The sequence below is a fragment of the Patella vulgata genome, chromosome 7, assembly GCF_932274485.2.
Source record: "Patella vulgata chromosome 7, xgPatVulg1.2, whole genome shotgun sequence".
In the NCBI taxonomy this organism is placed as follows: Eukaryota; Metazoa; Mollusca; class Gastropoda; family Patellidae; genus Patella; species Patella vulgata.
Window position 1 is genome coordinate 59,094,382 of NC_065885.2, and position 14,035 is coordinate 59,108,416.

At 38.5% G+C, this 14,035-nt stretch overlaps 1 protein-coding gene across 1 annotated transcript; it reads right to left on the reverse strand.

The window, feature by feature from the left end:
• Nucleotides 1-1,743: 1,743 nt before the first annotated feature.
• On the reverse strand, nucleotides 1,744-12,278 carry LOC126827573 (cadherin-99C). The gene is made up of 9 exons (XM_050557056.2): nucleotides 12,158-12,278; nucleotides 11,393-11,473; nucleotides 10,354-10,434; nucleotides 8,086-8,291; nucleotides 6,656-6,742; nucleotides 5,452-5,547; nucleotides 4,336-4,446; nucleotides 3,299-3,406; nucleotides 1,744-2,822 (listed from the first exon to the last, which is right to left on the reverse strand). Exons 2-9 carry the CDS (start codon nucleotides 11,460-11,462, stop codon nucleotides 2,541-2,543), a joined length of 1,041 nt encoding a protein of 346 aa, XP_050413013.2. The 5' UTR covers nucleotides 11,463-11,473; nucleotides 12,158-12,278; the 3' UTR covers nucleotides 1,744-2,540.
• Nucleotides 12,279-14,035: the final 1,757 nt, after the last annotated feature.

Genomic DNA, 14,035 nt, shown 5'->3' on the forward strand with positions numbered 1-14,035 from the left:
GTTGTGGCCCAGAAATCCACCTTTTCAATAGAATGTCACTATTTTGTGGAATGAGAGAATTCAATTATGGAACGTTTAATCGAGTATCCCTAATGTGAAGCACCTTTAGTTTAATATTTCTTGTGACCCCCCCCCCCCCGCCCCGCCCCTCCTCCACCCACAGCACCATCCACCACCTCCTCCGCCAATGATTTCCGTGCTTTAAGAAATCTACCCAAGAAATGTACATTGATATCTATAAACGTATCTAATTTATATGTTTTAAAAAAAAGTTTTATGTTCCATGAAGTTTAAAAAATATGAAGCACCATATTTCTTGGGTCCCCCTACTCCCTTCCTTCCCCAATCATTTATGTGTTTTTTATGTAAGTAATCTACCTAATATTAGACCTAAAGACTTGCCTAATTTATATGTTTTAATTTAATGTACCTTGGAAGTTTATACCACTCCTTTATTTTAATACTTGGTACCCCCACCCCACCCCTAATCATTTATGATTACAATTTACACTTATTTATAAAATATAGTCCCTTAATGTGATAATAAAGACTATACATACGAGTTAGTGTGTTGAGGATTTTGTTTTTGTTCTGTTTTAAATATCAAATGTAGTCACACATACACGGTTAGTTTTTAATTTTAATATGAGGTGTATCATACATGCCGATAAAATACAATATACTGTTCTGCTCCGACTGGGCTAATAAAGACGGGCATACGTCATACAGTGTGCTATGAGGGAACATTGGCCCGGGCAGCAGCACTATGTCATACTTTTATATCGAATTCCAACTACCAAGGGATCTTTTACGTGCATTCCAATGTATACACGGGACCTCGGTTTTTCGTCCCATCCGAACGACTAGACAGCTAACCTTGTCAGGCCCTCCGTCCTGCACCACTGACAAGAGGAAACCACGTCGGAAATAACATCCAAGGCCCTGTTGATATATTTTGAGGGAGCCATGATGTATCGGTGACTATGCTGCTGGCTCACTCACCAGGGGGTTCTGGTATTGGTCGAGAAAGTTTCTCGGGATTTATCTTCCCCTTGCAGGGACACGCATCTATTCTTTCGGATGGGACGAGACACCGAGATTCCGTGAATGTCACTGACAGCAAGTTATTAAATATCCACTGACAGAAAAAAAAGATGCAGCATATTGGTGTGCTACATGGTGTGTTCAATTACAATAAACTCTTTCCCCACCTCTCAACTCCAACCCCACACAAGAAAATAAAGGAAACGAGCGTGACATACCGTTAAAGATTTCTGAAAATATGGGCAATTAACAAACCGAGGTCCTGTGTACACATTGGCATGCTCATAAAAGAAACGTATTCCAACTACCCACGGAACCTCGGTTTTCGCCCTATACGAACGACTATAGATTGTTCCTTGTCAGACCCTCCGTCCTGCACCACTGACGGGGGGGGGGGGCGAAAACCTTTATGGAGCTGTATAAAACCTTTATGGAAATGTATAAAATCTTTACAAAGATGTATAAAACCTTTACAAAAATGTGTAAAACCTTTTATGGAAATAGATAAAACCTTGATAAAAAAAATGTATAAAGTTTTTATGGAACTGTATAAAACCGTTATAGAAATGTATAAAACCTTAATAAATAAAAATGTATAAAACCTTTATGAAACTGTATAAAACCTTGATAATAGAAAAAAAATGTATAAAACCTTTATGGAAATGTATAAAATATTTACAGAAATGTATAAAACCCTAATAAAAATGTATAAAACTTTTATGGAAATGTATAAAACATTTACAGAAATGTATAAAACCTTTATGGAAAGGTATAAAACCTTTATGGAAAGGTATAAAACCTTTATGGAAATATCTAAAACCTTACAGAAATGTATAAAATATCTACGGAAATGTATAAAACATCTACGGAAATGTATAAAGCCTATATTAGAGTAATGAATAAAGTAAAATGTGCGCCATGAGCAAGTTTTGTGGATATAGCGCTTTATAAATGGTCATATTATTTTAATGTAGTAAAAGACCTATACAGAGCCCCATAAAAAAATTTATTAACCCAAACTACCCACAGTCATAACAAGGCTACACTTGTTAATAACAAAAATCATGTCAGTTTATACCATCAAGAGATTGTTTGGGCCATCCCATGGGGATTCCCGCATTCTGTCATATCCGTCAAATGAGAAATGGTTTTACGTATATCACTAGATATAATGATCGGGTCTGTTATGCAATGTGTTGTGAAGGTCGCACATACCTGTATATACCTGTACAGAGGGGAGGAACATACCTGTATACAGGTCAATGAGGTAAAGACGGTTGGGTCTTATTTGAAAAGGAATGAAATTAACCATTTAAAATATCGCGTATAAAAAAGCCACATCCCATGTGGGACTAAAACACACGTTCATAATTTCCAAACTTTCTAAACAAAAAGGAATGTAAAGGATTATTTAAAAGGCGACTCCAGTCTTGTTATACATCCTTGGCTGATAAATAAGTTCGATGATATATATACATACAGAACACAGGGACTTTCTACAGATATAGACTGAGTATGAAGAATAATGAGACTACGGCATACAGATTTAAAGATCGACAGTTTGTACACAGGGCACTGTTTGATGGCGTACCACAGGTTGCCTGTGGCGTTGTCTTTGGTTCCGTTGCGGTTTGTTGAGATGTGCTTGGTTGCGTTGAGATTTGTTGAGTTGTGCTTGGTTTCGTTGTGTCACATTCACACGCTGCCGATATATCATCGCCTGCTATTATTGTAACGGTCATTGTTGTATAGGAGACCCGTTCTGGTGTACCTTTATCCTGATAAATACAAGTGATAAAATATTTTAATATTTCAGTCTTTGTGCATTTAATCACGGCGGTCTTTTTCTCTAAGGAGAATTCTGTATTGGATTGCTTAGTGAATAATAACAAGTGGTAGTCTTTAGTTGTTTGAGGAAACCTAGGTACCAGGATAAAACGACAAGGTTTGACAGGTGACTTTATGTCTTGTCACGTACAATCGGTGAATCAAAACCACGTCACCTGACTCAATGTCAGGCCTTATGATCTGACGCGGCACGCGTTGAGCCATTCGGCCACCATTTCCCACACAGATCAGCATGAAACTGCTTAGTAACGGATACTAAAGATACCCACAGGGAGTGGGGTTTTACACAGGCTAAGCTCGTTTCCAGTGCCATACAGATATCCAGAATAAAAATATTCTTAATAAAAAAAAAAAATAAAAACGCATGGTTCCATTAATTAGATAAATTTTCCAAATAAAAACTTACTGTAGCTGAGATGTTGAGGATATAAGTTGCCATCTCTGTAAGTTGTTGGTTAACTTGGAGATGGCCAACATGGATGGTACTGAAGCTGAATTTGGTGCTTCCATCCGCCTTTGGTAAAAATAAACAAAAACAAAGATAAGCCAACTCACGATAACCAATGATTTGAAATGAAATGAAATGGGATGGTGTTTTAACGTGCTACAGTTCTGCGCCTACTGGGCTAATGAAGACCGACATACGCCATACATTCAACTGCCAAGTGTTCTTTCGCATGCACGTCAACGTGTAGAGAGGATTTGATGTCCCCGATTTGATGTCCCCTCGATAGTAACTAGGTCATTTCAGAGCTAATGCATGGTGTATCGTTATTTAGATATTTATAGGGGAGTCAACCGGAGAACCGGACGAAACTAAGGATTTATGCAAGCCCCTCACCCCCATTCCCTCTCTCGCACAAGATGGGGATCAAAACCTGACTCAATACTAGCTATGTCATTTAGGGGGATAACAAATGATATATGTTTATTGCAATATATAATAGCTGGAGAACCCAAGGAAACACCCCGAAATGATGCAGATGACCACCACCACCCCTCCCTCCCCTCGCTCACCCTCGCTCACCTACCCACCCCATTACATACACACACCTCATGTCACGTACAAGACTAGAATCGAAACCACGAATTTCAGTGACAGGCCCTATTGTCTAAAGCTCGCATGCTGGACCATCCCTTCAGGTCAGTGAAAGTGGTACCCCACGCCCTCCGTCGAATTCCGCTATTAAGACATCTAAAGGCCACATTTCTTAATCTGAGGCGTGCTGGGGCTCCCGAGGACAGAGAGGTTAAACTGACCACACTTAGAGCAATTTAGGGGGTCGGGGCTCTCTTCCCCGGGCGGCAAGAAACTGTTGGTTCTGTGGCACATGCTAGAGTCCATCATTTGACGTATACCTGAATCGTGGCCTACTGCCTGCCTACCCACCCAGCACGCTATATTCTTGTTTTGTGACATAAACAAGAAATTTAATGACTTACGGCTGATCCATCACCAGGTACAATACCATAAACAATTTCCCGATTTAATCCGTCATCTTTATCATTGGCATTTACAGCATCCTCAATAATTGTTGTTCCTGTTGGTGTATACTGTAAATAATTCAATCGATCGATCAATCGATCAATCAATCAAGAAATCAATCAACCAACCGAGCAATCAATCAACCAATCAATCAATCACTTAACAAACTAATCACTCAATTAATAGATCAATTACAAACAATTTTTCATACAATTATACAGTGAACGAATGAATGAATAATAAACATACGAGATTAAACAGCTGACCCTACTCCATGTCACGTACAAGCTGGCGACCGAAACCATGCTACTTGACTCAGTGACAGACCTTATGTTCTGAAAGGCCTATTAGACAACTGACCCTACTCCATGGCAGGTACAAACTAACAATGGAAACCACTCCACTTGACTCAATGACAGACCCTGTTATCTGAAACACACGTCTTAGACCTATCCAGACCGTCTCTGAAAGGCCTATTAGACTTCAAAGAGAGAGAGAGGGGGGGGGATTTAACTTCCACTCGACACAAACTAGTTCATTTCGCGTGTTCAATTTTATTATGCTTAGGGGTCTTTAACAGGGCGGGGGAGGGGGTGGCTGAATGGTTAGCAAGTACGCGCTGTATCATAAGGTCTGTCATTGAGTCAACTGGCGTGGTTTCGCATCCCCGGTTGTACGTGACAAGGAGTAGGGTCACCTGTCCAACCTCGTGGGTTTTCTCCTTGTCCTCCAGTTTCCCGACACTGCTAAAGACCCCTACGCGCAAGCGAATTATTGAAATAAAATTATACCATATGTTAGTCCCGAAATGACCTAGTTTGTGTCGAATGGACGTTAAATCCCATTTCTCTCTCTCTCTCTCTCTCGTTCTCTCGCTCTCTCTCCCCCTCTCTCTCTCTCTCTCTCTCTCTTGCTAACCATTCGGCCACCCAACCCCCTAGAAATCAAATCAAACTTCATCCTTTCTAACATACTCCTCGCAGTGTTCCGTTTGATTAGAGCTAATCCCAGAGAGGGATTTCTCGGGCCATTGCTTCAGGAATATGCATTTCTAAGAACATAACAATATTTACCATCTTGATTTGAACATCGGGATAAGATGCTGGCAGAAACTGTGGAGCGTTGTCGTTGATGTCTACAATATTTATCCGTATAGGAAAAAAATTTGTCTAAAATAAATTGAAAAAAAAAGATAGATGATTTATGTGATAATGCGATTCATAATTCATACTTTATCACACTTAGAGAAAAACACGGGATAACAGATTTCTGAAATATAAAAGTGGTGAAGAAAGAATCTAGACTTTTAAAGTAGCTAAGTTTCGAACTCAATATCATTCAAAATCTACGATATTGAAAACACAAATTATTTGTCAATTTAAATCAAAGCTGATGTTGTGATCTTACCGGGTAAAGATGTGCTTCTGATATCCAATATTAAAGACAAAATAAACATTTTACCATTGGTACACGAATCGTGTACCATAATGCGTTTCGGCGCCATTTGGAACAAGGTACTCAAAGAACGAGGCTAGACATATTCCACAAGTCATGTCAAATGGTGAGCATGCGCAATAAATACCATCGGTCTAGACTGAAATAGCCAGACGCTAAAGATTGTCATTTAATTGAGACTTTGGCGCATTTTGCCGAACATAACTGTTTAGAAATTACAGTAAAAACAGAAACGATTGAATGTAACTCAGTTTATATGCGTCGCGACCCATTTGTGTCAATTTCTAGGTCCCAAATATTAGCGATTTAGCTCCTTTAAATTGAACCATGTGTTAGTCCCGAAGTGACCTAGTTTGTGTCGAGTGGACGATAAACCCCCTCTCCATTACGAATTGCTCAACCTGTGTCAATTATATAGCATGGCTCAGATACAAATCGATTCTAATATCCCCCCCTCCCCCCGAAATGATATGAATATTGGTGTGTCGGGGGGGGGGGGGGCACGCGATCTTGTTTCTCGTGCAAAAACAGCAGTCACCATACCCGATGTACCATCTCTCCTACGGGTAGACGTTCGAATGGGACGAAAACCCGAGGTCCCGTGTACACACTGTCGTGCACGTAAAAGAGCCATTGACAGAATTCGAAATAAGAGTAGGTGGCAGTGCTGCTGTCCGGGCAAAATGTCCCTCATGGCACACTGTATGGCGTAAGTCCCGTCTTCATTAGTCCAGTTGGTGCAGAAAAGTAGGACGTTAAACCCAATTTCATTTCACAAAATATAGGTAAACGTAAATATAATAATGTAAATATATTACTTACTCCTTGTGTATCATTAGGATCAGTTGGTTTACATTCAATCGTATACTCTAGAATAGTGGTATCATCAGATACTGAAAAAGTATTTCCCTACACAAAATAAAATCATTAATAACAAATTACTAATATTTTATTATATATATATATTATCTGAGGAGCTTAATAAAATAAGCGAAAGTACTAGTAATCGACAAATAATGTAGATCTTTTTTCAAAAACTTTTATATTTTTGTGTATTTTTAAAAATACCTAAGGGTAATTATCATTAACTTTTCATATATATATATATATACATACATATATATATATATATATATATATATATATATATATACACAGAAAAATATAAAAGTTTTTGAAAAAGGAACTACATTATTGTTGATTACTAGCACTTTCGCTTATTTTATTAAGCTCTCCAGGTATTGACAAATATCGACCAGCTTTAGATGTAAAATTATAGTAGTTTCATTGCATATAGGCCTAGTTATTGTTATCTGATTTGATATTCTATTAAATGTCCCTTTTTTTTACTACTGTGTTACTATGACGCTATGACGTCATAGTCATTGTTGTATTAACTAGATGTTGTTTACCTGAAGAGCTTAATAAAATAAGCGAAAGTGCTAGTAATCAACAAATAATGTAGTTCTTTTTTTTATCAAAAACTTTTATATTTTTGTGTATTTAATAGGGGAGAGAGGGAGAGAGAGAGAGAGAGACTTGGTCATTTCGGGACTAACATATGGTTCAGTTTTTATTTCAATAATTCGTTTGAGCCTAGCGGTCTTTAGCAGTGGGTGATAAGCGGAGGAAAATCCACGGGGTTGAAAAGAAAAAACAAAACGGAAGTTTATTAATTTAGAAACTCTGTCTTCATCCAATTCGATCATTTCTGTTCTGGTTTCCAGCAATTTCGAAATGTTGGGGCATTATTTCATGCTTTTCACATGTGTCTGGGTGCGTTTGGGTCAGTGTGCTTTTCGGCTGGAGTAACGGGGGGAGGGGGGTGATCTGATCACACTTTATTTTAGCTGGCAACACATTTGGGTCTACTAAATCATAAAGTGTTAGACAACGCGACCAACTAACCTTCAGCTTTTGGACTATGGAAAGAATCTTGGTGGCACAGATAACTGACCACAAACTGGGATCTAAACAGTCTTGACTCTCTCGCCGTACGACAATACTCAAAATGGCGGAAGAGAGAGAGAGAGAAAAAATGGGGTTTAACGTCCACTCGACACAAACTAGGTCATTTCGGGACTAACATATGGTTTAATTTAATTTCAATATTTCGCTTGCGCGTAGGGGTCTTTAGCAGTGGGGGGAAACCGGAGGACCCGGAGAAAACCCACGAGGTTGGACAGGCGCAAAATGGCGGAAAATCACACAAACGCTGTGGGGACTAATATTGGGTAAAAACCAAAACTCACATCTCTGTCGATGGGCGACACCGGTCGAATAAAATATCCAGTTTGAGTTCCTCCTCCTGCAACCTGTGCATCAGTTAAATATTCCAATATGAACTCGGACGGATCTATTTTAGTTGGCTGCAAGGAATTCTTTTGGGTAATGGTCAATGTAACAGAATTTGGTGGATCTGTCAGGCCGATAAATTTACGATAAAGGGTTATGTCCGCTAAAGAAAACAATGGTAAATATAGTTTTACACAATATCAAAATATCTATTATTCGTTTACAGTAATATGACAATTTGTTGGGTACATCACACCGTAAGACAACTTCTATTGACCTCTTATATCACATACAATATCCGGTCCGTCTTAGGGGAAGGGGTTGCATGAACTAATAGTTTAAGGTTGTTGAACAAGACGGCTGTTATATAAATTTGATGTTTATATTATTAAAATTGTCTCGGTAATGGATTCTCAGACTGGCACCAGCGTTTATACACAATTCACTTCGACTAAGAAAATTGAGTGATAAATACAATTGTAATCTGTCCTATTGGTTGTTCTGGTCATCACTATTTTAGGATTGAGATTATTCAATTCCGATGTGATAGTTTGAGTTGACTCCTGGTGTGTGTTTTCTCCTGGGCACTTGCGCATGTCCGAAACTGATGTTTGCCTTAACAACGAAACTATATCTACTTCCTGCGGTGCGAGTTGGTTCCTGGTCAGTACAGGAAAAGTATATCATGTACTTGATTAGAGTTTTGTCATTAATAAACATAATTGTTATCGTGATTAGCTGTTGTTTTAGTGATGAGTAATTATACGATCAACGGATCTAAGTTGATTGGCTTGAAATTGATACTTCTATCGTTCGTGATTTGTTGCCGTTGGGTTTTTTTTAGTGATTAGTCGTTCTTCACACATACGATCAGTGGAAACCATACAAATTGATGATTGGCTTGAAATTATCAATTAATTCGCCTCCAAAGGAAGATTAAGGCCTTTGATATTTCGTGGCTTCATTTATCACAAATATAAAAGTATGGAATTTCTTATTCCGATTTCTTTAACATAAATATAAATTTATTATACCATCCCATACATTCAAACATGCATGTAGGCAGCCCAAATACAAGAGAGAATGTTAGCATTGTGGACGGGTATATATACTAAATAATAATAATAAAGATCGTCAATTTGCATCCTCTCGTGGTGGTAATACTGTAAATATCGGTACATAATAGTCTATATATTGTTTTGACCGTAAGAAAATCTTAGGGGAAATCCTATCACGAGGAGTCAATGCACACCGCGACAGTTACGGTGTGAGTTGACTCCTACAACTGCGCATGCGCCAAACGGTAATCACACACCAGGAACCATCTGAAACTGCCACACCGGAATGTTTAATCTAGTCACTCGGCAAACCTCGGCAGATTCCGGTGCTCTACATCTAGCCTCGGCTGTATGACGGTAAGTGTTATGTACTTATACCTATACAATTGTGATGCGGCTATCGGTTTACTTATTAGAAAAACTTGCCGCTTTTAGAAAAAAGTTCTCAAAATTGCAACATTCAAATAGGTGTAGACTTTTCATTGCAAAGTTGTCCTTGTTTAAAGAAAATCGGATAAACTTGAAAGAAAAACAGCTTCAGACTTTGAAATATTTGTATGATAAAACATTCTTCAAAGGCGTCGTCATGGGCAACGCCGGTGGTAATCCGGGAACTTGAAAGTAATTCCAATAGCGGACTTCGTCATACAGCCGAGACTAGATGTAGGGTACTGGAGGTTTTGATAGGTTAAGTTACGGTTCTGTGTTTACATAGAATGTGTTATGAATAATATGGACAATTTTAAAGATACGTTATGGGAGATTAGATAAAGAGCTGGCAGTTCTCACTATAATAGTTAAAAACTAGATAATGTAAAGTCAAATTGCTGAAAATTTCAGTCAAATTGATCCACCCTGAAACTAGATTTTAGTCATTGAATTTTCGGCTCAGTCTCGACCATCATTACTAAAGTCGTTACGATAGAAAACATAGTTTCGATTATCCATTTCATGATCAAGAATGAAAGTGGAGCAGCAAATGGTTTCTAATCCAGTAAACATTGCAGGCTAGCGTTGACATCGAGAGTTGATTATGGTCTGGATAAGTTAATTAATGTCTAATTAATAATTTAGATAACATTTCAGGGCTAAAGAAAGACATGCAATAGGAAGATTTAGCTCTTGCATAATGTATGTTTAATAAAAATAGATAAATTTTATACTCACGGCCGAATGCTGTATCAGCTTCTTCAATTGATACTCGAATAGTTCCTGCTTGAAAGGCAGGACCAGTACTTAGATCACAAACTAAACCAAATAAAATTAACACATACTGAGAGGTGGGAGAGAGGGAGAGAAATGGGGTTTAACGTCCTACTGTTCTGCGTCTACTGAACTAATGAGAGGGAGAGAAATTGGGTTTAACGTCCACCCGACACAAACTAGGTCATTTCGGGACAAACATACGGTTTAATTTTATTTCAATAATTCGCTTGCGCGTAGGGGTCTTTAGCAGTGGGAGGAAACCGGAGGACCCAGAGAAAACCCACAAGGCTGGACAGGCGACCCTACTCCTTGTCACGTACAACCGGGGATTCGAAACCACGCCAGTTGACTCAATGATAGGCCTTATGATACAGCGCGCGCACGTGCTAACCATTCAGCCACCCAACCCCCGTGAGCAAAGGGATGTAATTCTGTAATAAAATGACATGGGGTTTAACATCCTACTGTTCTGCGTCGACTGAACTATTGAGAGGGAGAGAAATGGGGTTTAACGTCCACTCGACACAAACTAGGTCATTTCGGGACAAACATACGGTTTAATTTTATTTCAATAATTCGCTCGCGCGTATGAGTCTTTAGCAGTGGGGGGGAGACCGGAGAAAACCCACGAGGTTGGACTGGCGACCCTACTCCTTGTCACGTAAAACCGGGCAATCGAAACCACGCCAGTTGACTCAATGACAAGCCGTATGATACAGCGCGCACATGCTAACCATTCGGCCATCCAACCCCCCGACTGGATTCATGAAGACGGGCATACGCCATACAGCATGCTATATGAGGGAAATTTGTTTGTTTCTACATAGCCCTGTAATGGTCCACAACTATGCAAATTATCAAAAAATACTATTTAAAAATAAAAGTAAAATAATTCACTTACCTGCGTTTGCTTGTTTCTACATAGTTGTGTATGACCTACATCTTAGGCAAATTATCAAAAGTTACAATTTAAACAATGAAAGTAAAATAATTCACTTACGTCCGTTGGTTTGTTTGAGGAATACACTCAACACCAGTAACAGTTGTCCAAATGAAATGGAGACCCTCATCTTGACGACTTCTAGAAATAGTAAATTCAATAATTTACAATTTACAAATTTTATTTATTGATATTCATTTTTTACAATTTAGAATAACCAACAATTGCCTCAGAGAGACAGAGAGAGAGAGAGAGAGGGAGGGAGGTGGGGCGGGGGGCAACGTCCGTTCGACACAAACTAGGTCATTGCGGGACTAACATATGGGGGTCCTTTAGCTGCGGGAGGACACCGGGCAGTCTGGAGGAAACCCACGATGTGGGAAAGTGAACTTGTCGCGCGTACAAGCGAGGGTTCGAAACCATACCACATGACAGATCTTATTATCCAAAACGGACGCGATAGATAGACCATTCGACCACCCAACACCCATGTCTACCGAAAAACGACAATATCAAAGTGTTCAATCCTGAATAAAATGTACTAGTCGTTCGGGTGGAACGAAAAAACGAGATATACGAATCGACAAATAAATAAGAAATATTATCAAGTCTTTTAGAAAAAATATTGGTTACGATTTGACAAAAAAAGTCCTTTAGAACTATATTGGTTACGATTCGACAACATAAATGGTTGCCTTAATCCTTGAATGGGCATAATAAAAACACAATACAATTTATATGGAAAACAATCACACCTTTATCGCGACGTTTCGGCAAGTTGTCCAGCACACGAATTATTAAGAATAGAAAACTATCAACTATTACCTGGTTGGTGATGACTGTCTAGCGAGGTTCAATCTCAGGAATAATGTCCACACCTGTGATTCCGCATGATAATATAGGAAGACACAAGGATGTAACGTCATAAGTTATAAGGGGTAATAATAATAATATACGATATTTATAGATTTGTCGTGAAATATCATGAATGGGTTGAAGACTCCACCCTATATTTATACAAATAGAGGATGTAAAATATACAAAGGGGACAAAGACCCGTGGCTTTATATGTCCCTCAATGACGTCATTATTTTCCCAATATTGACGACCGGGGTGCGCTAGAGCAATTTTAAAACGTACAACAGAATATGAAAATGACAAGGCCAATAAAAAATACATGTGTTTGTGGTTACTTGACCACAAAAAAATTGAGTCGGTCGGTTGATAAATATTGTGCTTTTCTATTTTTAGTGGCTTTTTTTCCTTCTCTACATATTTTTTTAAAAGTATTAAAAAAAATAAATAAAGGCGATTGAAGTATATCTAGATAAAAAAAAATATTTCCTATTTGGTGTAAATGTGTATATAAAATGAGTAAAAGGCGCCATTCTTCCCGGACCAGTTTACACTACCATGTAAACAATTCACGCGCCATCGAGCCAATGATCGACCCCGTATGATGTGACGTCACATGTAGAAAGTAACCGTCTTATACAGAGTTATAAGAAGACTTTCGCAATATCTCTATGCAAGGGGGGTTGGGATAGTCTAGTGGTCTAGAGTGTCACGCTTCGATCTCTAGCTGGCCGGTCACCTCTGGCTTGCGTTTGTGGTTTCGACTCCTGGTGTGAGCTTGGAGATAGTGGCGCCTTCTCAACCTCGTGGGTTTACTCCGGGTACTCCCGTTTCCACCCACAGGAAAGACCCCTGCGCGTGCGTTAAGATAATGAAAAATTAAAAAAAAGACAACTTGTCTGCGATATCATCTTCGGTGGAGGCGGACGTTAAACACTAAGAACAACAACCTCTATGCGACAGATTGGGTTAAGGATTGGATAGAAAAGAAGTGAACTAATAAATTAATCGTGTAATTGCAGTCTATAGCCTTTCTGGTCTCAGTCTAAATACCGTGTTTATTATCTGTTTCCAAGCATTTCTAGCTGAAACATACATTATGCAAGAGCTAAATCTCCCTATTACAAGGCCTAAAATGTTTTCTAAGTTATCAGTTAGACATTTAACATACATTATGCAAGCGCTAAATCTGCCAATTGCAAGTCTTTCTTTAGGTCTGAAATGTTTTCTACGTTATCAATTAGACATTAAACATGCACTATGCAAGAGCTAAATCTGCCTATTGCAGGTCTTTCTTTAAATCTGAAATGTTATATAAACTGTTAATTAGACATTTATTAACAAAACAAGACCATAATCGACTCTCGATGGCATCGGATACAAGAGATTTTAACTAGATTAAAACGGTTCGCCATTTAAAAAAATTTAATTTAAAATTGGAAAGCGAGGCTAAGTCCCGAGTATATAAGTGTCCTGGTTACAACTGTGCACAAATCTTGTCAAAACTACAAACAATGATAACTTGGCTGAGAATGCAGTAATTTGAATGAAATTTTCAATATTTTCTTTCTTTATCATATATTTTTGAATTATTATAGCAAGAATGACGAACTCTTTATTAAACTCTTAACTAATGTATCTTTAGTTAACTTATCAAGACAATTATCAACTCTCGATGGCATCAGATTTCTTTGATATTAAATAGATTAGAACAGTTCAGTCATATTTTGATTTAAGCTAAAAATGGAGGAGCGAGACTTAGCTTCGAACAACCAGGACGGTGGTTGAAATTATTGCACACGTCTTGTCAAACCTTCGAAGGTTAAAATATCTTTGCTCACAATAGTG